General features: G+C 39.3%; 1 protein-coding gene across 1 annotated transcript in view; it reads left to right on the forward strand.

Annotated features, from left to right (window-relative positions):
* CCDC178 (coiled-coil domain containing 178) overlaps positions 1–26,422 on the forward strand; it is a 185,892-nt gene that overhangs the window by 149,931 nt on the left and 9,539 nt on the right. The window contains 1 exon segment of the mRNA XM_050892501.1: positions 14,488–14,622. Within this exon segment, the coding sequence (XP_050748458.1) occupies positions 14,488–14,622 (135 nt within the window).

Raw genomic sequence — 26,422 nt, forward strand, 5'->3', positions numbered from 1 at the left:
ACCTTTTCAATCAAATCATATTTAAGGTGATTTTGTTTAAGAAACACACCTAACTAAGTGATAGTAACAAATAAGTGAAAATCTGACAGCAACATTAATGAAACAAAAAATGCGGTGACTATTTAACATCTTGCGTTCAATTGATTTCTCATTGATAGAAACTAAGTTTTCAGTGCAACCCTGCTCTGAGCTGGAAAGAGATGCTGAATTCCCCTTGCTAGGCTGGGGTCTGTGACTCCAGCACGGTTCCTCCAGACACCACTGCCTGAGGTCTAGGTAGCCTGACTGCGCCTCTGTGGCCCCCCGTAATAGAGACTGGGGTCCCAGTTCTGCGGCAGGGACTCTGGTGGCTTACAGCAGAGCCAGACACTTGACACCTGGAGGTCCTGAGGTGTTCCCCGAAATCTGGGGCACAGGTCCTGAGGCCTTGTGCCACTGGGGCCAAGAATGTCAGCGTTTTAAAAGTCTGCAATTTCAGGGCAGTCAGCCTTGTCAGTGTTAATAGGCTCCCTGTTGTGGTGCTAAGGGATGAGGCATGGATCTATCTGGGCTAGAGCCTGGCCTCCTAGGACTTCCAGATTCCTTGCTGCAACATAAAAATGACAAATCCTAGGGGCCATTGCAGTTGCTGAGCAAATTTGACTTTAATTGCTGTTAATTTCACTAGCATTGTTGCTTTTGGGTTTTTACTTTTCTCATAAATTGAAAATATGGTTGTCGCCTTTGACTGTCTTCACTATTCACTTCACTATTTGGCTCTTCCTCTTTTCCTGAAAGCAGGATGTGAAATACAAGATTCAGCTGTGATTGTTTCAGGCTTCTTCTGCGCTCTGGAACAAGGGCACACCCAGCTCTGATTTGTGGGTGCACATCCTGGCTATTTCCCCATTCAGCAACAGGACAAGACCCTGTTGCACATCAGCCATATGAGGGCCCTGAATTTCATTGTGCTGGCAACGGCTGCGTGCAGACAGGGAGGAAAATATGTTATGCTTCTGTGGGTCCTCCAGATGAGGGGACCAGGGGAGTGCCAAGGAGCACTCATAGCCTGCAGGTGAAAAATGAGTAGGTGAATCTTACAATTGCTACTTCCAGGAAACAGGAATTCCCACAAGTAATTTTTTTTTTTTCCTTTAGAAATGGATGAAGTGGCTGGAAACTTCCTAATGTATCAGGAAATGAAAATTTATTTAGCTTTTGCATTAAATTTTTAAGTGACAAGCAGAATATGATCCTGTGATTGAAGTTTTTGTCAATGACTATACCAGAGACCTTATATAGCAATCAACACCATACAATTTAATCTATTGGCTATTCTCACCTAAAATCAAATCCCCTTGAGGCACATATTGGAATTCCCCATCCTTCCGCATCACCCACCAAGTACAACCATGTCCTTCAGCAAAAGCAATCCCACGAATGGGTTTGCCTTTGCCTGAGGCAGGAATAACCCAGACTGTTTTCCCTAGCATATTTTTTATGTGCACTACAGGGACTTTATCCCCTCCTACAGTACGTAAAAGTTCTGATTGGGCAGGGCCAGCCCGATTGGCAGATCCTCTAGGGTTGACTAACCAGGTGGCTTTTGCTGAATGTGTATCCCAATGTTTGAAGGTCCCACCCCCCATTGCTCTTAATGTAGTCTTTAACAGTCCATTGTATTGTTCGATTTTCCGGGAGGCTGGTGCATGATAGGGGATGTGATATACCCACTCAATGCCATGATCTTTGGCCCAGGTGTCTATGAGGTTGTTTCAGAAATGAGTCCCATTGTCTGACTCAATTCTTTCTGGGGTGCCATGTCGCCATAAGACTTGTTGTTCAAGGCCCAGGATAGTGTTCCAGGCGGTGGCATGGGGCACAGGATATGTTTCCAGCCATCCGGTGGTCGCTTCCACCATTGTAAGCACATGGCGCTTTTCTTGGTGGGTTTGTAGGAGTGTGATATAGTCAATCTGCCAGGCCTCCCCATATTTATATTTCAGCCATCGTCCTCCATACCACAGAGGCTTTAACTGCTTGGCTTTCTTGATTGCAGTGCATGTTTCACATTCATGAATAACCTGTGCGATAGTGTCCATGGTCAGGTCCTCCCCTCAATCACGAGCCCATCTATATGTTGCATCTCTTCCCTGATGGCCTGAGGTGTCGTGGGCCCACCAAGCCATAAATGATTCACCCTTATGCTGCCAATCCAGATCTACCTGAGCCACTTCAATCTTAGCAGCCTTGTCTACCTGTTGGTTGTTTTGATGTTCTTCAGTGGCCCGACTCTCAGGTACATGAACATCTACATAAAGTGCTGCTTTATCATTATGAAATATAATAAATAATTTACAATAGCATTACAATCTAATTGATGGCTGCCAATCTCAGGATGCTGTTGAGAAGGAAAAGTGAGGGAAATATGATACACACATAGAAACAACAGAATTCAGCTTGAGTAAAAGTTTAGAAGTAAAAGCATGGAGAATTGTTAAAGAGCATTCTGAGCAATGAAATGACTAAGTAAAGACAAAACAATGAAATCTAGGAGCGCACAAATTAGTCTCTCCTTGGCTGTAAAAACAGCACTGTTGAAACCCACACTGCTGCAGTTGACTCAATGCTGGTTACCAGAATAGTATATCGTTATTAGCCTTCTTGTGTGCCATACCACTCAAAGTTCTTTGTGGTCCATGTCCATTTGGCTCTGTCCTATTATCTGTGGCAGTTTTGTTGAAGAAAAACAATTTCAGTTTGTTTGCATACACAGTTTTGCTTTATTCCATTGATAGAATATTCTGCCCTATTCAAAGTCCATGCACATACTAGAAGAGACACAGGCTACACTTTGAAATTCAGACTGTAAACGCAATAGCAGACTATATCTGCTTACTGATTGAGCTCTCTAAATTTGAAGAGGGGAAGATATTGTGGAGTGTAGAAGAGGAGATAGAACAACAAAAGTTAAGAAGCCTTTTGTTTGTTTGTTTGTTTACTCATACACTTTTAAAGAGTTACTACAAATACAAATAATGTATTTGGGAGTTTCTCCAGCAGTATTCTTTCCATTTTTTTGTTTCTTTATGAAATATTGAGGTGGCAATATTGCAGATTGAAATAGAGCTGTACTGTCAAGGTGGAGAATTCTCATTCCTGCCTTCTCAGACACGTGCTTTCGTATTTCTTGTTCTTGTTTTTAATTTTCTTCTTCATCTTTCTTCATCTTTCTTCTTCCTCTCCTTCATCTTTCTTCTTCTGAGAACTGGAAGAAGGATGTACAATGAATCAGTGCTTTTGGAATATCATTCAAACTTCTACTTTACATTAGGTCCTAACCTACATCACATTATCTGAGTCTACGTGGCACCTGTGGTATTTCTTATAATTTGAGACTTTTGTATGAATGACTTATAGTACGAATGACTTACAGTACTTACTGAGTGATTACTGACAGTGTGTGACTTCATTTAGCCTTTTCCTTCTGCTTACATTGTGCTTCCTACAGAAATGTGGCTGAATCCCTAAGGCCTTCTGAGGACAAAGGATTCTGGCAAGGCCTGCAATATTTTATTCCAATTATCTTAATGGCTGGTTAATATAATACGTATTACAACAGACTGAAGCTAAGTATCTAACTAATTGTAAACTGCATTCTGTGAACACCATTTTAATTTCTGCCTTCTCTGTAATATTCATTTTTGCAATACAATGTCCATCCTGACTGAAGACAGGCAGATAATGGTGGTGGGAAAATACAGTCAAATCCTAACAAGGACTGCCTGTTTGAGTGCTATGTTCTCAGACCAGAGAATTAAGTAACTCTTTAGAGGTCTCAGTGAGAATGTTACCAAGAATCATACAGGATAAATGCCTGTACTGAGAAGCTGATGTGTAGGTGTGGTGGGTATGGGAATCTGAGTCTTTTGAGTAAACCTCAAAAGATGCTTATGTTTAGCAAGCAAGAAAGGGCATTCTGTCACCTTATGTTGACCTCTGGGTCAAGCAAGAAGGAAAACAGCTGTCTAGCCTAAAGATGGAAGTCAGAGCTAAAGTCAAAGTCAGGAAGGGGGTGACTAGGTTGAAGAATTTTCATAAGATTTCTGAAATCTAATCTCTGGTGCTAGAAAAGAAACAAAGGGTGTTTGGTTAGAGTAAGGATGTAAAATTCAAGTTAGTTGATGACTTAAAGACTTCAGTTTATGAGTCTCAAGATATCCCTTTTTCCCTTCACAGTGTAGCTCCTAACCTGAACTACTGTAATACCTTGTAGCCATATACATTTTGCCTGTCTTCCCCTACTTGTTGAAGCTGGACCCCCTCCAACTTTCACGTTCCCTTCCTAATCCCATCCTGCCCATGAATTCGTACTATTTATGAATTCAATTCTTATTGTTTATGAAGAGCATCTGTGCATCTGGGTCTTTCCAAGACACTTTCAACAGGAAGCTCAGGATACTGTTGGCCATGAAGGCGACATCTAGTCTGCAAAATGAAAGAGGGTTAGGGACCTAGCTTGACCTGCTCTGTAGTCCTCCGTACTGTATATTTATGGTACCATGTCTTGTTTTGGCTTGTGCTAGCTAGCACTTTCCAAGAGAAGGCCTAATACGAGCTGAGGAATAACATGCACCAGGGACTGCTTCAAGCAGGGAAGGTGGATGGGACAGCACCAGCTTTAGTTCCCTCAACACAATACAGTATTCCACCGCTATCCCAAGAGCCTTTACCATACCTAAGGGTATGCAACACCTACTCTGTTTCGTCTTCATAGGCTGAAACACAGTCTTCACATTAATTCAGTCATTCAGCTGTTAACCCCTCCTCTTCCTAGAATACTATTTGTGTCTTAGGGCAGTGAAGCGATCACACCAAGACTGAGAAGTGGTAGTGGACTGCATAGTGTGGACAAAGCCAGCCTGTGCCACTTAGCCTTATTGCCATAGAATGGTTCCTAGCTCTGTTTATTTAACGGTATGAAAGTAGCCCCAGGGGTTGAGAAACAATGTGCATCTCTAAGATGCAGTCAGCCATCAGCACAGAGGTAACATCTGGCAAGAAGTTATGCACATTTTAATTGGCCAGCTGTTCTTCTGATTGATTCATTGCCTTCCAGGAAGCACACTTACCTCTCCGTGCTCAAGTTGGCCCTGCAGAATATCCAGCCTCTGGGCTGCTTTCGCTGGCTGGGTGGTGTATTGTGCAAACCCATGGGGGAGATTCCTGTGCAAACCCTGGCTTTGCTCAGCTGAAGGCCGTGTCATTCCTGAAATGGTTAACTGGAAGTCAAGTTTCAGTCACGGCTAAAGGGATGCTGGTGGGGATTCAACCAAGCATCCAGGAGCATGTGCAACTGCGGAGGTGCCCGTTGTATGACCTGGGCTATTGCAATGCACCGTCACGCTGCACAAAGCCTAGGAATAGGGCGGTGACTAACAGCTCTGGTGAGATCACTGCCAGGTGCCAAAGGCCTAGAAACACAAAAGAAATGGCAGTACTGTCTGGTCACAACAGGCTGGTTTCTGGCTAGAGAGCAAGATGGGCTTGATTTATGACCCTTGAATTCTCATGAAGTTATAGGGGATAACTGATGTATGGGTCATCTAGAAAAAAATAAAATGTCTTCTTTTGAATTTCATTTTACTATTCCGCAATAATCAGGAGATACTTCATATGAATCAGAAGCAACAGCTTAATATAAATGTTTATCATCATAATGTTTGATGTTCCTTAGTGAAGACAGGCAGGGTGCTGTCTCTGTATTCTGCTAGATCTACAACTGAAGTACATTTTGGTAATTAATCTTAGCGTATTTCAAAGGTAGCAAAGAAGGCATGAATTCACCCTTCACAAAGATGAAGCTTATCTTTGACCTCCATATTAAATTCTTTGGGAAAGTATAACATATTCTTATTAATGTTAGTTTATTAGTTTTAAGATTACAAGCTCATGAAAACATTTCTCAACAACACGAAATGCCAAAAGAGTACTAGTTTACTTTTTGAAAAATGTGTTAACAATTATACTCCAGAAATCCTTTAGGAGGGGACAGAGGATGAGATATGGTATTTTATTGTGCAATTTCTTCTCTTCAGAGTAAGCAGTAGAATCTGTAAAAGGAATGATTAGAGATTATGGCTGCTTTAACAGGAGAAATTAATGGCAAGGTCAGGAATTTCTTTGGAGCAATCATCTTGTTTACTTGCAAGTAAAGGTTTTGACACTTCAGCTTATGCTTTCTGACATGTTCCTCTAATGGCCTTGTGCAAATACCAAACAGAAGTTGGAAAAGTTGTAGGCTTCTGCGGATGAGAGCTTTGGAGGCAAAAAAATTTAAAAAATTTAAACCTTTGGTTTAGGGTAAGTGCAATTATCTGCACCATTTCAAGATGTTTCCATTCATTGCTTCAGGCTCCTGGGGATGAAAAAGCAGTATTTGATTATCAGTGTTACTAAATGATATAGAGAGCCATCTGAATAAGTACAGATATATTTCCCTTGTATAGCAATAGAAATTGGCAAGTATAAAAATCTTTGAGGAAAGAATGACATCACACGTATTCTATATCTAGTCAGTATCAATCTCTAGGCTACATTTTCAGGAACCTAATATAGAAAGCACACTTTTCATTTTCAGATTGGTATTACACTAAGTAGCCACAATCAGCAGAAAGATACCCTGATCTTACCCTATTGTCTCTTTTCCTTAGTTTTTTCCTGACAGCAGTTAAAAATCACAATATCAGTCTTTCATTTTTTCCTTCCTCCATTAACCAATGTTTTTGTCTGCATTCACCAATATTTTTAGTAGAAGATTGTACTCTGATTTTTCAGGCTTTTCTTCGTTTGTTTTTCAGTGGATCTTGAAATACAGTTTTCCTTTTTTAAAATTTAACGTTGCTAATCTGCTTACCAAAGCATTAACAACTGGAATAAGGTCAAAAAACAAGTGCATCTTTTCATGTATACTTGCACATCAGCTGAGATTTGTTTTTTTCATGAGGCTTTTACTCATTTTTAAAGTATATCCAGTCTGTTGACAAAAGAGCTTTATTTAAATGAGCTATGTAATCTTTACCAGCAGTCTGTGGAGCAGATTTGACAATAAAGAAAGATCTCATTACCTAGGAGCTTTGTATATTGTACAGGTGCAACTTGGTAGTTGAATAGTATAAAAAGATAAATATTAACTGGATTTTGCTAATAAATCTGCCATTCTTACAGCGCCAAAATCTGTAGAGTTGCTGTAATTGCCGTTGTTTGAGTTGTAACAATGAATGGAATTGATAAGGCTTATGTCATTTACATAGAATTTAGCATTCACAGCGCACTGTTGAATTAATATGACACACACATTGGATCCTCTGATATAAGATTAGCATCATTTGAAAATAGAGAAAGTGTAGATTTAGAAGTGACATATTAGTCTCTGTTCAACATGTAATGGTAATTTGCTTTGGTCTGAAAATCATAGTAGGTTACTACTGATAGCAGTGACTAGTAGTTAATACTTCTGTTAGTTTCATTTTGGTTTGCTACATTTTGTAATAAACTGGTGTCTCAAGAGGGACTACTGCAGAATTACAAAATAATGTTATGTTGAATCCAGAAGGTCAGGTGCCAGAAGGTCAGGTAGCAGTTATATGTCAGTCAAGAGTGCTGTTGAAAGAGTTATATTCACTGAATGTAAAACAGAGTCATGTTTTAATAAAAGAATTCAGTGAAATAATCTTAGTTTCCTGTACTGTCAACGCCATAAAGTAACGACGGTTTTAGCTGCCTAACATAGCAATCCGATGCCTAAAGCCTTTTCCAGATCTAGCCCTGGGTACAGGGTACAGAGGGTACAGAAATATACGCTTCTTCGTGGCATACTGATTTCAAGTCTCCCCACTGTCTTCAGTTGAATCTGTCATTGCTAATCAGCTCTAGAAATTAAAGGCTTAAATTGGATGCCCCCCAAAAAAGAGAGAGCACAAAATTCCCAGCTATCTCTGGAAAGCTGAGTTTAAATTATTTGGTTAACATGCCAGGGGTACAGTGTGGCAGAGATATGAATATAATATATTTCTGCAGGGTTACATTCAGGAGCCTTGATATTAAAGCGTACTTTGTCTTCCATTATTCTCTGCCTTCTTCACAGCATGAACCTGATTCATGCTCAGTATATGATTGCAGGTGTACATAAGCTTTCCAAGTGTTTTTGAGAATAGATGATGTATTATTTTATGATGGTACTTACTATGACTATCTCTAGCTCATTCATGTTCACCTGAGCTGAATCCAGCCTATTGTTTACTAAGATTTCTGCCCAACTTCATCTTACATCCTATATGATATTACATTGCAAATGATTTCTCTTGCAGGAGGGAGGGGAGAGATGTTTTTTCCCTGAATAATTCTATGAGTTTTGTTTAGATGGTGGGATCTAGTGCTCCATTTCTCTGTGATATGATCATTGCTGTCTGCCTTGATATTTTTTTAGCTTCTGGATTGCTGTGTGTATTGCTGACGTCTCAATTGGTTATTGTTAATGTTAAATGGTTTAGGTTCATAATATTTCATCAAAATATGGTATTGATGGTGGGCTGAGTCTAGTGAGACTTCTTGGAAATGCTCTGCCCATCTGTTTCTCTCATCTGCCTCAGCTACCTATATTTTTCCATTTTTGCTGCTGCTTAGTCCATTTCTTCTTCATTTTAATATCCACAAATGGTTTTAATCACTTGGTAAGTAGCTCTATCTACCGACTGTAGCTGCAACATAATCTTCAGCTGCTAGTTCTTTTAAAGGTCTCAATTTGTATCGCCTTGGATTGTTTTCAGTCTGGAATCACCCTTTCTTCAGAGTAGCTATGTCTCTAGGTTTCTGTAATTAGAGAAATTTCCATTCCTTGAGCCGTGTGGCTGAATTTGCTTCCTACTTTTCAGGCTGTTTCTGAAGGAAACTTCAGGAAAGGAAAAGGAAATTTCAATTGGTACTTGAAGGGAAACTCACTAAATCAGTTTTTTCTGGTAAAATATTATTGCACTGGCAATTAATATTCCATTTTTATGGTCTAGGTTTGGATCTCCTTGTTTGATATTACTGTATCTTACCATAGCTATGTAAAGCCTAGATTAGACTATGATGGCTGGAATTACACTGGTTTTGATTAACAGCTGGATTTCTTAATCACAAGTTGGTATCCTTAACACAGCCTTCACAGTTTGATCCAAATATACCTTCCAATTTTCACAAAGACTTTTTTTTCTCTGGGTTTGCTGAGCACCAATAGATGGATATTTACACCATTGGCACATTGTTGTCAGTGATGAATCTCGTCCTGGACCAAAATAACAGACGTTATAGAGAAAATCAAGTTTCAGTGCTGTATTCCTGATCTAATGTACGACAAATCGCCTTGTGAAGATGGTTTATGTACAGGGTAGAGTTATATAGAGATAAGCATTCTTACTTGCTTGGTAAGGCTGGTACATAAACAATCTGATCAACTATAGGACCAGTGAGAGGCTCAAGAATGCTTAAAGAGGACAATATTTTTAAAAATTTTAGTTGATAAAAATGGAAAAATTTACTTGTAACTATCTGCAGTTAATAGTTTTCCAAAGACTTACAGTTTTCACCAGATATTATTTTTATGAAAAAGTCATATCACATACAAAAATGCTGTCCCCTTTGAAATGTGAGTCCCCTTTGCACACTGCATCTAGTAAAGAAAACATCAGTATAATTTTGTAACAGGAGCAGAACAATGTATTTTGCCCAGAATACCTCACAAAAAAAAGCAAACTGCTTGGGTTATCCAAACAAATTCAGCCTGAGGCAAACACCTGCCATGCACATTTTTAGATCAAATGTTTAAAGTTTGGCAAAATTTAAAGACAATCTTCTTTTGAGAGAAGCAGCATACTAGTTCTGCCTATAATAATATCTACTACCTTTTATGTGATCCAGGACCTTGCAGTTTTACTGGATCAGACACCTTAGAAGTAAGTATGCATTCTAAATGCAGAATACATTTTTCTTATGAATAATTATAATTTTGGAAAATAAAATGAAATTTTATTCATAGAGGGTCTGATTCTCTCTTTGCATTCTCAGGTGTAAACCAGGAACAGTTATATTCAGATCAGTTGAATGTCACTAATTAGAAACAGCAGAGAGAAGAATTAGGTTTGTAATCATAACCCAATATAATGCTAGCATGTAGTCACGGACCAGAACTGGTAATTGAAGCAGTCCAAGTAGTATGTTATTGACCGAGAAAAAGCGTCATGACTGAGTTCCACATGCTGTTCACTTTGTATTCTTAATGGGGCCACATGCCATTTGATGTTTAATTAAGTAAACACCCCTAGTTTTGGGTCCGTTGTCAAATATGTGTGTAATCTGCATTGGTCTAGTCCTATGCAGCTAGACTGTGTAATAAAAGATAAGCAGGTGAAAATTTTGGGTTCCTGTGAACTGCCAGGCAACAAAAGCAGAAAGCATTCTGGTCTAAATAAGATACAGTTCCTTCTCTCTGTGTGGGATTTTCTTTCAATTTACCTTTTGTTTACTGTTTAGAGAATCCAAATATTGTGATAGCATTAATTACTGAAGACCTAGAAACAATACCACTGGAATAATGAATTAGGCTTGGATAGGCCTCAGCTTCAAATAGTATCATATGCTTTTTATCCCAGTTTGATCCCTCAAAAGAAATTACAGATTAAAATATTAGCTTAATTTCAATCATATTACTGCAAATCAGGCATGAATTTAATGAAGTATCTTGATTTATCATAACAAAAAACTTAAAGGTGAGAACAGAATAAGGTACCCCGAATCATAAGGTTCCTTTCTAGTAAGATACCAACGGCAGCTAGTTCACACCTTTTCCCAAAATCACGTGGATATTATTGATGATATTACTATCATATATAAACAAGGAATTAAACAAATACAGAGCCATATGCTCCCCTCTGCTGTGAGGCATAGAGGGGAGCCACAACACAAGTAAAGGAGAATGACAGTGAAGCCCCAAAGCAGAAGAATGGCAAGGGCAACTCCTTGACAACGTCATTCATTCTCACCAGCAGCTCACAAAGGTGCCGCCTCTCCAGCAAAGCCGTCGGCTCACCGTCTCCTCGTTTGTAGGATGAGGACTGGGAGAAGTCACTTGCTGCAAAAATTGTCCCCTCCCAGCAAAAAAAACCCCACACCTCTTTGAAAGCTATTGCTCCTCCTTGCAGGATGAATTTTGTTTTGATGCTGCAGAAACCCCTACAGTCCCTTTAACGGAAGGTTGTTTTGTGCAGACCTGTATCAGCTGCAGCCATGGCAGGTGCAAGAATGACAGAAACAAGGATCCTGGTGCTTCCTTTCCTTTTGAATCCCCAAAATCTGGAGCTCACTTGTCTTTTTATTTCCTTTTTCCTTCAGTCCTGCTCCCACAGCAAAGTAAACATCAAAAACAAAGTGAATCTCATACAAATATTTGGCTACTGTACATATTGCTACATCTTGACCACTGGAGATGCTGTTACCTTCTCAGCCAGCGTTTGGCTCGATGTCTTGAGAATACTTAGGAAACAGCTTGTTTCTTAAATAGTGAAAAAAAGCAATAAAAATGAAGGAGTTGTTAGCAATAATGTCGTGTATGCAACTCAAACATGCCATGCCTTCTTAAGTCTCTACATGTGATAAAGATGTAAGAGAAGGAAAAGCTAATAACTGTATGTCTGTTACATGACCGAGAAGAGGATCTAAGGGAACAGTATTGGTGCCTGTAGGGAAAGGGAGATAATGGCAAATCCTATGAAATCTACAGGCTGCTTTTGGGCTAGAAGTGCTCTTTAGCTAGGTTACTTGGGATTTTTCTGTTTTAAATTGTTCCCTCAGCTAGGGGTCCGCAGTCAACTCAGGACATTGCATAGCCCCTCCTAGGTTAGTGGGTCCATCAGTTTATTGTAACCTTGCAGGTAACATTATTTGATCAAGTTGTTACTTTCTCACACACATGTATTTCTGACTGTGTGCATAAATGTTATTTATGTTGCAATCAATATTGTAAAATTAACAAATAGTGGGTTTAGGCTCCATTATGCTAGGCACAATAAAATTATTCAAAATATGAGATGCATTAGATGCAGGAATACTTACAATAGTAACAGCTATCATGGACTTGTAATTTTGAAATGAGAAACATTAGTGAAGGTCGTACTGGACACCAGCCATTACAAACTGTCAGTTTCTCAATAAATATGGCAATTTTCAAATAGCCAAACCTCAAAATTTTTGAATGTCTTTTGATTCTCTCAAGACAAAAAATTGGATAGCTGTTGAACTGGATAGCCACCGATCCCTTTCACCACTCACTGACAAATCCTTTCATGTGCTCCCCCAACCACCATTTTCCTCATCATGACAACATAGCTTGCAATTATTTTACCTTTTTACAAAACTGAGAATTTTGATAATCCAACAATAGTTTTCTACTTTTTTTTCCCCCTAGGGCTGAAGCAGAATGTTTTATGAAAATGTCATAAGTTGTTTGGTTTGTTCCTGTCTCACCTGCATTCTTTTTGAGACTCCAGAATGGTGTCATACAACATAAGATTTGAAAATAGTTGAATTAACAGCAGACCCGCAGAAAGAGATAGATTTCAGAAAAAAAAAAAAAAAATCTTAAAATAGGAGGAAAGGAGCAGTGGTACTTAGAAAAAGTTCTTCAAATTGGAAAACATATTCATATTTGGTTTCAGGTTTTGGCAGTGATTCAGATTGATATTTCTGTATTTTCCCATTGAGTTCATCTACGTTCCCTCATGTTATTTTTAATATACATTGGCAGGACTCAAAAAAAATTATGTACAAAGATCTGTTTTAATATTTTACAGCCTCATTTACAAAGATGCAGAGTACTCACAGCTTCCATAGAATCTAATGGGACTTGTGGAAACTCAGTATCTCTGAAAATCAGGCCATTAATTTTGAAAATGTGCATTAATTACTCTCTAGGCTGTAATAGCTCACTTGATATTACTATAATCTACATTCTTCTGAAAAAGTGTATTTTTCACCTGGTACACTGCGCTTGCTCCTAAAGAGCAGTCATATCTTATCATGTAAAAGCTTCTTTATAACTGATCCAATTATTGACCTGTGGCATTGACCTTAATGAAATGTAATATTTCCAAAGGAGTGGTACAATCCATTGTGTTAATCTGGTTGACAGGCATACTCTTGAAGGCCTCATGCTAACAATAGCTATGGAATTTATTGAAATAATTAACTTGATGAAACACAAAAGCGTGTATTTCCACTAAGCAATAATTTAGGTGGTTTAAATTTCCATTTTCTAAATTGCGACTGGTCTAGAGTATGCAGCAATGTTTGCAGAATTTACCAAAACCCACAGTCGTTTTCAAAAACATTCTGTGTTGGTAGATTTTCAGATCTCATTAAAACATATTTCTTCTAGACTGAGACTGGCCACACCGTGTTTATGAGTTCCAAATACCTGCAGATTAAGGAAAAACTGACACCAGTCTTAGCTGTAGATTGTAACAATAATTACTGTTAGCAAATAGCAAAAGCCTATCAGGTAGGCACTCCCACTTTGAATAATTTCAGCTAGGATTCTTTGCACTGAATGCGGTTCCTAGGATAAGTGTTATCTTTTCTATATCTCTAGATAAAATCCTTTTTTTAAGTAGTGTCACTCTCAGCCGCTGCATTCAGTGCAATTTAGTGCTGTTAGATGCTTTCATGTCATGTGGTTATAGCTGGGTAGATTAATAGGAACTTCTATCTGGAAATTTCTTTCCTGTTATTGTTCTCCCTGAGCAGTTGATGGCTAAGTTAATTCTCTTTAGTTTTGTCATGCACTAAAGCACACATTGCCAAGCTATGATAAGCTTTACACAGGGAAAAAAAAAAGCCCTTGTGTCCATCAAAGTCTTAAACTTGCATTTTAAACTTTGGCCTGACCTGATGTGCCATTCAAAAAGCTTCAAAAGATTATTTTTTTAAGAAAGGTTCAATATGTCCCGAGGCTATCGGTTTTGAGTTAAACTGGGTGAAGTAGAAATATTTTACTCATCAGCTTTGCAGTCACAGAGTTTGCCTCAGCTAGAACAAAACTGCTGAGGCATTTAGAGAAAATTAACCCCCCATCCTGGCAGCCAGATGTGACTGGTTTCTGATGAATGCACATGAGTGGGCTGAAAAACCAAGAGACTGTGAAATTCCTGTCAGGTCCGCACAGCGCAGAATGGGCTATTGACTGCTTTCTATATTTCCCTCCATCATTCTTCTTGAACGCTGCCATTAATTTCCTCTCCTACTCTGACTTGGGAATTTAATTTTTTTTCCCTTTTTTTTCTCTCCTCCCCACCCCCCCCCCACCCCCCCCTTGTTGCCTCTCCCCCCTGCCCCGACCCCCCGTTGCCGTTGCCGCCGTCGTCGTCGTCGTCGTCGTCGTCGCCGTTACCGTCGCCGTCGCCGCCGCCGTCCCAGCTGCGGGCGCTGCAGCGGCGGCTGCGCGGGGCGCTGGCGGCGCGGTGGAGCCGGCGCGGCCTCTCCATCCAGGCTGGGCTGGCGAGGATCCAGGCAGCCTCTCAGGAGAACGCTCAGAAAATATTAGCTGTGCAGGTAGGTGATTGCAGGGAAGTCGGAAAGATCATTCCGATCTAGATTGAAAAGCAAATGATGGGTGGTGTGATGAAGCATTAAAACCATATCCCATCAGAGTTTTATAAATTTTTAACCTCTTTAATAAACTGGAATTGCATGAAGGATGAATTCAGTAAGTTAGCACATATACCGTGCGTAGTTTGAAAAAAAAGGGGGAGATTAGATTTATTTCTCACAAACCTTTGAAAAGATTATTATAAATACATTGGATATAAATATTTGAAACATAGAGCGGCATTAGTATTGCTGCTCAGTTGTTTTAGAAGATGTTATTGTGTCCTGGTTTGTGCAAATATTATTTCCGTGGTAAACAATATTGTCATTTTCACTGTATACGTATTTAATTTCTTTAGCAGGAGACTATTTTTTAGAAGTATTACACCTTCCTAACTCAGTTATATGAAGACTTTCCCTTATTTGTAAAAAAGCAACATTGGGGAGTTATGAGATTTAAAAATGGTTTCCAACGATGTATGGTTTTTCATTTTATGACTTGTTCCCCAGATATATATATTTACCAGGGAAAATAACTACTATAGAGTATAGTTTGAATGTTCTTGTTCTTTTTGTCTTGTGCTATGGTATCTTATTCATATTTCTGTAAAGCCACTCCTTTCAATCTCTTCCCATAGTTAATGGCCATAACCAGATGGCGTTTGTGAAGGGTTTTTAAAAGACTTAAGTGAAAAATTTCTTCAGCCTTACTCCTTGCGAAAGAAGTTATGTTGCTGATGCAGCTTTACTGCAGCATATTCTTACAAGCCTTGTTTTCTAATTTTTAACAGTCAGGCTTTGTTGTATGATTGCGGAAACAATTTTATTACATTTTAATATTATGTAATTACACTAAACACTTAATATCCAATGCATTAAAGTAAAATCTAACTTGAATAAGTTCTAGAATTCCATTAAACTGCATCAGCATCATAATCTGATTTCAGTATCTCACTAAGAGGATTTTTATTTTAAAATTCCAAATTTCCATATATGTTCATATGTCCATAAGATTTAGAAAATCTTGGTCATATTAAAATCAGAAAGTCAAGAAAAAATAATTAAGGTAAAAATATAATCAGATTTTATACTTTATTAATGATTTGTAATATTCTCAATTTTATGGATTTTTGGGGGTGTTATATGTGCTAAATATTGCACTGACCTGTGTGCCGGTGAAAACAGGTAAGCCGGGAACTACACTTTTTTTCATTCAAATTTCTCATTTAGCATTTGAAAAACTGGAAAAGCTCCTTTTTGATTTTTGCGGGGGGATAGCTGGGATGATTTCTGTTCTCTCCTGTGTTCAACTACTCCAATAGTGAGCGAAGAACAGAGGTGATCGATGTGCAGCCTAAAGCTCATGAATAATAATAGCAGTGACATGGAAGCCACAGGTGGCAGCTGGTTTCCTCACACATGAATCTTTACATTAATCTAATGTTGCACAGTATTTTAATAGCTGTACTGTGAACCTCATATACAATTGAACTCTTATGTCAATAACTAGTCCATGTTACAATGAATGAGTTTTGCAGAAATCCTTCACCTTAGCATAAATTTTTCCATGCATGCTGTTCACACTGATAAGCTATGTCTGTAAATCTTGCCACCCTGAATAACTCAACTAACTAGAGATGGGCCTAAACTGAGCCTTTAGATGTAAGTCCTGGCAACATCTGGGCGTGTTCAGATCCAACTAACTCAGACCTACCTAAGACATTTTGTTCAAAGTCTGGACAACATTCTGTTTCATTATCCATGACATCCTTTGCTGATATTCTGATACTTTTCTGGTATTCTAATATTCTTGCTATGTTTTTATGCAGTTTCACTGACAATAACTTACTATTAAAATAGTGAACAAGGAGAATATATAAAATTAAAATGGAAACTAGTTTGGCTAAGAGCAATTACCAAGGTGTGTAGAAGAGTATTTCCTTTCAGCAACATGATATTTTTATATTTTAGAGGTCTTGGCAGTGATTTATTTATATATGGACCAGTGTCTTTGTTTTATCTGTGTTATTGTCACATCAATCTATCCTGTCAATTAAGTTCTTACATTGCTGACATTCAGCATAGTGGCATGCACTTCCAAAATAAAATCCAACAGCCATTCCTCTCCCTTTTCTCTCAGCAAGAAATACCCCGAGTTTGTTGTTCCTCGTGTCTGTCTCGCATTGAAGTGTGAGGATGAGAACCCGCTGCGCTGAGCAGTGTGCGAGTGTGCAGCAAAACAGTGATTCCCACTCACGAGAGCTTGCATCCCAGCAGCTACCTTGACTAGAGCGAACAGGAGCAGGTGAATCACAGAGAAAGAGTGAATTAGAAGAGGCAGTAGATACAGTACATTGGCTGCCTAAGTGTTTTCTAATATTTTACAGAAGCCATGACCTGGGTGAGATCCAAAGAGAGACTTAAAAGTAGATAATGGAGGGGGTTTTGGCCTTTTCACCAGGTACTTTTTAACTAGCAACACTCTCCAGTTATACACAGCAGCAGTGTTCTGGGAGAATTATGATGTGAAAATAAAGAGCTGCCTCAGACTGGAAAACAGATTTGACCAGTGTTTCATCATTACTAGTCTACACTATTAAGCCCATTTTTAAAGTCTAACTTGCCTTCCAATCACTTCCAGTGGTGCAGATAAACCACAGTGCCTATAAGACTTTGTGCTTGAGAAGGAAGAACTGTGCCTGCAATAAGAAGGTGACATTGCCAAAGCCATTAGTGAAGAGCATGTTTCCAGTAGCAGGTATTGGTGGAGTTAGTCATCACCTTTAACAAACACCAAAAAAAGCAAAACCTTAAGAGGGATCCCACTTAATAGCAAAGTACTTTTCTTAATGATAATTTGAAAAAAACAGATGCTTGCAATTACATCTCCCTAAAAGTTTTAAATTAAAAGGAGAGCTTTGCAATGATGGCAAGCTCCTGTGGTGTCTGGTCTCTCAAATTCATTTCAGAAAGAACTATATGCATTACTAGTCCTAATTTCTGTCAGCACCAAACTTGGTACTGATGCCAGAGATTTGCTGTTGGTCGTCCACCCTGCTAGTTAAGCACGAATGTGAGCTTGCTCTTAAATCCAGGCTTCCCTCCCTGTCACACTGCTAACGCGTGCCCTTAGGCTGAGCGTGCCCTTGGGCCGAGCTGACTGGCTTTGGTGATTGTACTGAACTGAACGGTGGTGCTCAGGCTTAGTGCAACGCAGGCAGTGTGTCCCCTGGAGCACGCGGCTAACGTACGCGTCCCCTTTGGGGTTGCTGCTGCCCCCAGAAGCAGCAGCCTGGCTGTAAGAGGCTGCCGCATGCCATCACCATCTTAAATGTCCTAGGGCCAGAATCTCTGCTTTGCCATGATTATGTGTAAGGTAGCAAAGGCAAAGAGTCCCTCATTCGCCTCCTTGGCTCTCTGTCCAGCCTTAGCACCGGCTGTACACGTTTTTGGTCTGCCTGGCCCTACCCAGCAGCAGTGCACTTTACCAGGGAATCGTAACCAGAACGTGCTGTCTCCTGGATGCACATCCTTTTGGCTGTCTATTCTGAGAAAGAAGACCAAAAACCATTCTTCAGTATGTAGCAGAAATGTGTATGTGCTTACTGAGCTCTCACCGTGGTTATGTGACTGAAGACATGTTAATATTATCCAAATATGTTAAAATTATCCAAAGCACCAACAATATGAGTGTGAACCGTGAAGGCAGAATTATGGCAGTCAACCTCTAGTCATACTAGCTTTTGCCATTTTTTTGGTAAGGGTCATTAGTCTATATTGTATGTGGTGACATTAATAGATTTTTTAAAGAAACAAAATGCCATTTTAATTTATATTAAGCTTCTTTTATTTCAATCAACTTTTAAATATATATTCCCTGGTTTTTATCATGATCCTTGTAGCCATTTTGCTCTTTCAGCATTTAATATTTGCATTGGAAACAGGAATGATCAACTGATTACTTAGTGTCTGTATGTTTTGTGAATATACTTCTGGCAGAAAACGAAATTTTAAAATTGAGCATTTCAATTGTGATGTTAAAAAAAAGGATAAGAGATTCTTCCATAGTCATAGCAAAGAATAAATATGTTGGCAATCAAATCAACTGCTAGAGCAGAGATCAATGACTGAAATGATTTATACTTTCAATTTTGGCTCTTAATCTATTTCATTTCTTGTAGAGCAAAATGCAGGACTGTTTCTTGGGCAAGACTATTTCATCTTCTTATGCTCTACCTTTTTTCTAACCCACTTCAAGTTTTAAAAATTCCTTTACTGCAGTCTGATCGCAACCAGTGGCAGAATTTGAGAGATTATAATTGCAGTGCATGAAGTGCACTAGAAATGCATTAGAAGTGCATGAGCACTGCTCTGCTCTTCTTTCAGTCCGGGCAGTTTACATACATGCTTACTGGCTCTGAAAAGATACTTTGTTTTTATCATGGGAGTCAAAGAAAGTTCTATGAGCTCCACTGTAGATGATTACACTGACTCTTCATGTAAACTTAATTATCTTAATAGTCAAAGGACGTCCTATGTGGTAGGAAAGGAGCAAAGACTATTGCTGAAGTCAGTGACAGCTTTTCTTCAAATAAAAGCTGCATAGAGATCTCTTCTGGTCGGGGTTTGAAGAAATGTGACAGAGCAACGTGGGGAAAATTTCACCATCACAGTCAGCGCAGTCCATATTCTATAGTTTGCTGGAGGATTTCAGTCTTCAAAAATCCTTCTACAATTACTAAATACATTTTTAATCCAGCAGAAAATAATAAAAGTAATCTCTTTAATTTAGAAAAAAACTGATAAGAATATAAAACCTTTTCTCCCAAAAGTGTACAGGCAAGGTAGTTGTTATGTTAATGACTTTTGTTTTCCCAATCATGTTTTGGAGTTTCAATAACTTGGCTCTTGAGTAAGTTCAATTAGCTATCTAATTGCAAAAATGATATATGATGGCAGGTGTAGCTTTACTTGGGACTGTGGCTGTGCTTTAATCCTGACAGTCTTCAATTTAGTCCATCCTTTTAGATGATTTATCTTGACTATAGTTATGCCAGAATTATTTTGGGGGCCAAAGTGCTAACAAAGAAGATAGCATCATTGCTACCCTCATTGTAACTTTAAAGCATTTCATATATGCTTTTTCTGATAGTGACACGACAAAGGTACCTTTTTAATAAATACAAGATTGTTGGCTTAATTTTTAATAGATCTCCACCTTTGACAGCCATTCACACCAGTGCAAAGTGATATAAAGATAGATCATTAGAATTTAGAGTTTGGAAACTTCTTAGTTGGTAGCAGTTTTACCCATTTTCATTAGGTGGAAATTGCTACATAAGGCAAAAAAGAATGAAGCATCAACCCACAGACTGTCACTTAGACTGCAGAATGCTGTGATTATTTATACATCTTCCACAGTTTTACTCAAGTTGCTTGATGTGGTGGGTTGACCCTGGCTGGATGCCAGGTGCCCACCAAAGCCGCTCTATCACTCCCGTCCTAAGCTGAACAGGGGACAGAAAATATAATGAAAGACTCGTGGGTCAAGATAAGGACAGGGAGAGATCACTCAGCAATTAGTGTCACAGGCAAAACAGACTCAACTTGGGGAAAAAAAAAAAATTAATTTATTACCAGTCAAATCAGAGTAGGATAATGAGAAATAAAACCAAATCTTAAAAACACCTCCCTTCTTCTCGGGCTTAACTTTACTCCCGATTTTCTCCTCCTCCCCCCGAGCAGCACAGAGGGATGGGGAATGGGGGTTGTGGTCAGTTCATCACACGCTGTCTCTGCCGCTCCTTCCTCCTCAGGGGAAGGACTCCTCACACTCCTCCCCTGCTCCAGCATGGGGTCCCTCCCACGGGAGACAGTCCTCCATGAACTTCTCCAATGTGAGTCCTTCCCACGGGCTGCAGTTCTTCACGAACTGCTCCAGCGTGGATCCTTTCCACAGGGTTCAGTCCTTCAGGAACAGACTGCTCCAGCGTGGGTCCCCCACGGGGTCACAAGTCCTGCCAGCAAACCTGCTCCAGCGTGGGCTCCTCTCTCCATGGGTCCACAGGTCCTGCCAGGAGCCTGCTCCAGCACGGGCTTCCCACGGGGTCACAGCCTCCTTCAGGCATCCACCTGCTCCGGCATGGGGTCCTCCACGGGCTGCAGGTGGATATCTGCTCCACCGTGGACCTCCATGGGCTGCAGGGGGACAGCCTGCCTCACCATGGTCTTCACCACAGTCTGCAGGGGAATCTGCTCGGGCACCTGGAGCACCTCCTCCCCCTCCTTCTTCCCTGACCTTGGTGTCTGCAGAGTTGTTTCTCTCACATATTCTCACTCCTCTCTCCGGCTGCAGTTGCTGCTGCACAGCAACTTTTTCCCTTTCTTAAATATGTTATCCCAGAGGCGCTACCACCATCAATGATGGGCTCGGCCTTGGCCAGCAGCGGGTCCGTCTTGGAGCTGGCTGGCATTGGCTCTACTGGACATAGGGGAAGCTTCTGGCAGCTTCTCACAGAAGCCACCCCTGTACCCCCCCCCCCCGACACCCCCCCCCCCGCTACCAAAACCTTGCCATGCAAACCCAATACACTTGATTATCCTGAAATCTTTAAAAACTTTTTCGCAAAGCTGTTGTAGTTCAAAATAATTCCACGGTACTGAACTATACCAGTTTACACTAGAAAAGAGTTTTGATCTGTTTTGTATTCTCTTTATTTGAGCAATTTTGCAGAGGTCACCAGAGAAAGGACTGTTCTTTACTAAGGCTTTGAAACTTTGCTGAATCTACTGCAGGCATCTCAGTGGATACTGCATCTTACTGGAGGAAATGTTTTACGGACTCTGCAAAATCCGTGGTTTTCATCGCACCCTGTTCTACCTCCTTACGGGAAAGAACCAGTGCAGTTCCAGTAGGGCCAGGACCAACTATAATCCTGTGTATTACAAGCAAGGTTTGCCCTTTTGCTTTCTGAAAACCGCTCATTCTTAACTTGGTTCTTAGCTGTCAGATGGTAGTCAATTTAAGTACATCTTTTGTTCTCTAACTTATTAACACAGGTGTGTTATGGTGTCCCTCAGGGCTGATGCTCTTCAAAATCTGTACGCCTTCTCTTTTATTTTTCTCTGTTATGGGTTGAGTTATCACCATTTATGCTGATTACACTCAGTTGTGTCTTTTTTGCCTGCTGATTTCACTTTAGCAGTCTTGCTGTTTCTGCCTTGTCTTGGAGACATATGGGGTTGGATGACAGATAACTTTTCTTAAGGGGACATGGCTACACACTTTTTAATTAGTTCTAAGCTTTTGTATTTAGTCACATTTATTCATAGTAACCATTTAAAATGTTGAAGTTAAATTTTGCTGGTTTTATTATTAATTTAGAAAATATTTATTTTGTACAATTAAAGGGGAATTGAGACCAGCTATTTTTGCTTCTGCTCATGGGGATAATGCTTCCAAGTTGAAAAATTTGTTACTTGGTTAATCGGGTTCTAAAGAAACATGGAAATCAGCATCCAGTGTATAGTTTCTAAAAATATATGGCTTCCCTCTCAAATCCTTATGAATTTTGGATAATAACATCTGGAATTCTTCAAAATATGATCTCACATTTTATTTCAATCTTTAAAGTTATTATTTTTGTCTAGATTTTTCTAGATTGAATTGATGACCCTGACAAGCATTCACCAAGATCTTTGAATTTACTTATCATGTAGGTGTAGTGGCAAATACAGCTGCCATGGAATAGACACACAAAATGTTCATGACCATTTATTTTGTTGCTGCATGATGAGAGGGACCTTTCTAGTGAGAGAGTGGAAAGTATTCTCAAAATAAGCCCAATTCATTGGAGAAATTAGAACCTCCTTGATTTCTTTGCCTCATTTTCATGGTCTGTGATTTTGCTTATCACATGGCAAAACTCTGATATCTTTATTCTGACATAATTTCCTTGACCCTTTTTGAAGTGAAGTGTACATATAATTTGGCACAACTCAGTTGCATTTAGGTTTTTATGCCACTTACGCCTTAATGCAGCAAGCTTCTTATGCTTCGCATAAACTCTTTATTTTTCAAAGCATCATGCCCAAAGGCTAATATAACCACAAACATTTCCTGGCACGCATAGGAACACCTATAGTGGCCTTAACTGTCTTAATTCTTCTACGGCTTCACTTGAAAGTTTCACTATATGAAGTAAATGTGATATGAATCAGATCGTTCAGAAATGTGGCTGCCACCTAAAACTCTAAGGTATAGTAGGAAGCTAAAGACAAACAGTACTGCTAGTTGCCTGTCAACGATGAAGGCTAAAAGATGGTCTTTGCAAACAAACAAATTAGTCTCATATTTTTAAGATTAACCTGACCAGGATTGTTGTGGTGATAATTTAGTTTGTTTGCAGATGTACATTTTCAATATACAATTTTTGTGTAGAAATATGTATCAGTATTTTGAGTACTAAAAATTGTGACCTAAGAGAAAATGGAAGGATGACATCTAATCTTGGAGATTTATTTTTAAATTTCTTTTAAAAGAAGATTTCCTAAGAGTTACATTTCTTCAATATTCACCACCACTTACTGGAATCCATCCTTGTATATTACCAGAATAGCCCTAATTGTCTGCTTTCTTACACTTTCTAACATGCATACACAGAAATGTCTTAATAATTTAAAATATGCTGACTAATAGAAATGTATAGATTTTTTTTTAATAATGAAACACAAGTTTACAGAACTAAAAGTTTACTACAGGTAACTTGATATCTGACTTTAACAGATGATGAGATTACTAGACAAACTTCATTCCTCATTGAGCAAAAATTATTCTCCCATTAAAGAGAAACAGAATCCAGAAATTCAGTCTATGAATTGATGTTCTTTCCACCTGTAACTCTAATAACTCACATTTGTGGGCCAAACACTCAAAACTCCAGTCAAATCTGAGGAACTAGCAAGCTTATTGTCTCTGCTGCTTTTATTATTAGCAGGGCTACTCAAAACCAGTAGGTCTTAAAAGAGAAGAAGAGAGAAACTGCGTGACTTCCAGCTTCTTAAAAATTGATCCACTGATTCATGCCACTTCTACAGCAATCTTTAAGCCTCAGATTATTCTTTGTACTCCCTGACAGAGTGATTCAGAGTTTAAAACTTGATGGAATAAAAATGTGCTGAAACACTGTATCATGAATTGAAAAATTTTCAAAAAAAGTTGAAGTTTTCGTGCTTGATGCCTTTTCCAGAATTTGAAGACTACTGGATTTCTATTTCTTAAAGTAGCATAAATTTTACTTTTTTACTTAAATAACTAAAATCTGTGTTGAAATGTTTACACAAAATAGGCTGAATTAAGTTTATAGAAATAACTGCAATCCTAACATGTCTAAATTGAGTACCTTGGTTTTGTACTTAATAATTTTCTTTTAAGATCTTTTTTTAAACTCTAAAATTTCCAAGAGTATAAACCATTATATTGACACTTACCTTGATCATCAGCAGAATTAGTGCCAATACACTTATCTGCCACTTTAACTAATGGAGTAAATAACAACTGTAGTAGGCTGTTGTCTGTCTCTTATTCAGTAATTTATTGCTCAGCCTTTTTATCTAACTGAAGTCCCTCCGGCTCATAGTCTCTGCTTTTCCCAGCCCAGTGTTGGTGCTGCATCTCAACCCAGATGAATGTCAGACCTCTCTCCTGCACCTGACTCATTCCCAGACTGCTGGCCCAGCCATTTCTGCTCTCCCTTCAAGCTCCTTTTCCAGCCTTAGTCTCTGGCGCTACCTATTGATTTCCATTTTCCTCTGTTCCCTTGTTGCTTCCTCAAGTCCCAGCCTCCATCTGTTTTTTTTTCCAACCAATGGTTGCCTTCTTCCACCTCCCAGCCTCTGAGACCTGCCAATTCCAGTCTCTACCCTCACCTGACAGACCACTGACAGTTCTCCTTTTCTGCAGCCCGATTTTATCTCCTCATAAGCCTTCTCCAAATCTAACTGTTGCTCCATTTTGGCTCTTGTTCTGTGTGCTGCTTTTGGCTGGGGCAGAGTTTCTTCAAAGTAGCATACATAACAGTGCCTAACAGGGGAGAGTGCAAATGCAGTCCCCCACTACCACAAATTATGCAGTCGAGTTTCGTGCAGTTGCTCACCACCCGCTGACCGATGCCCGAGCAGCGATCCGCCCCTCCCGGCCAACTCCCCCGCATTTATATACTGAGCATGATGTTCTATGGTATGGAATATCCCTTTGGCTAGTTCGGGTCAGCTGTCCTGGCTCTGCTCCCTCCCAGCTTCTTGCACACCTGCTTGCTGGCAGAGCATGGGAAACTGAAGAATCTGTAACTTAGGATAAGCGCTACTTAGCAACAACTAAAACGTCAGCGTGTTATCATCAGCATTATTCTCACACCAAATCCAAAACACACTGTACCAGCTACTATGCTACTTTGAAGAAAATTAACTCTACCCCAGCCAAAACCAGCACATTCTGTCACATTCAAATCAAGCAATTTCTTCCTCCTCCAGCATCCAGCAGGCAAAATGAAAGCACAGGCAGGACACCTCTACTCTAAGGCCCCTAGACCCAACTCAAACTGCAGCAGTCCTGAGATACTACTGCTGGAGAAGCCTTACCTATTGCGAGGCTCAAGTTTGTAAAAATGTCATTTTCAGAGCTACTGAGCTCAAGCTGACATTTACCAAGCATGGGCAAACTGTGTTCCCAGAGCCTCATGGCCCTGAAATTTTGTTGGTAGTAGTATATGACCCATTTCTGTCATTTTTGAAATTTACCAAAGAAATCAAGCATTTGAGCCCAATGCCTAAATTTTGGATAAATTGGAAAAAAAAAAAAAAAAATTATAATGGATCCTATAAAAGCAAATGCTTGGCAACTTTCCTAATATGCAATGCTCTCAGCCCTACCTACAGTTCAGGGGAGTCCTTCCTATTATACAAAAATTAGTTGAAGTAGTTTAAACACCAGTGGTTCAAAATCCAACAATATTTAATTCAAGTTCTGCCTAGCAAAATGTATAGGAATCCTTGATTCTCTTTGCAGAAGTTAGCTGTCTTGGTTTGAGTAGGCGTGTTATGAGTATCTGGGACAATATGGAAAAGCACATATATCTCTAAGTATTTTATTATGATTCTGTGAAAAGTTTGTGGGGTTTTTCTTCCAGAGAAGCGTAACCATTTCTCATCTGTAATGTTACTTTTCTAAATCGTGTTTTGTCCTGATTGGATCAATAGTACTGAATAGCAGAAAAGCCATAGTTTTCTTAAGCAGTACTGGCTAAACAAGAGAAAACATAGTTTGAATGTACATTATGTTTCCACTAGCTGTGCTGATAGATACCTGTACAGCAACAGAGCAACCAACCTTCTGAATAGTTCCATTTAATGTAAAATGCTGTGTTTCTGAGACTTTTACACTAAAATAACTATACATATTTGGGTACTGTGTTCAGGTTTAAGGCCAAATTATAGGTAACACTGAGGTTTATGGTGATGATTCTGTAGCTCGTGAATCTCTCTTTTGAGACCTTGGCCAAATATGACAAACCTCTCAAAGGTCGATCATTTGGATCACAAGATTCCCTTCGTAAGTAAAACCAGAACAGTTTTGCATGTATTTACTCCTTCAAGAAGCTGATGGTAGTTTTGAATGACAAGAGAATACAGCAATGAGCCGACAAGTAAGATGGTTATTCAGTTGTTATGTGTCAAAAAGAAAAGGAAATGACACTTTGTAGATTCG

This window comes from Gymnogyps californianus, chromosome 2, assembly GCF_018139145.2.
Source record: "Gymnogyps californianus isolate 813 chromosome 2, ASM1813914v2, whole genome shotgun sequence".
Classification (NCBI taxonomy): Eukaryota; Metazoa; Chordata; class Aves; order Accipitriformes; family Cathartidae; genus Gymnogyps; species Gymnogyps californianus.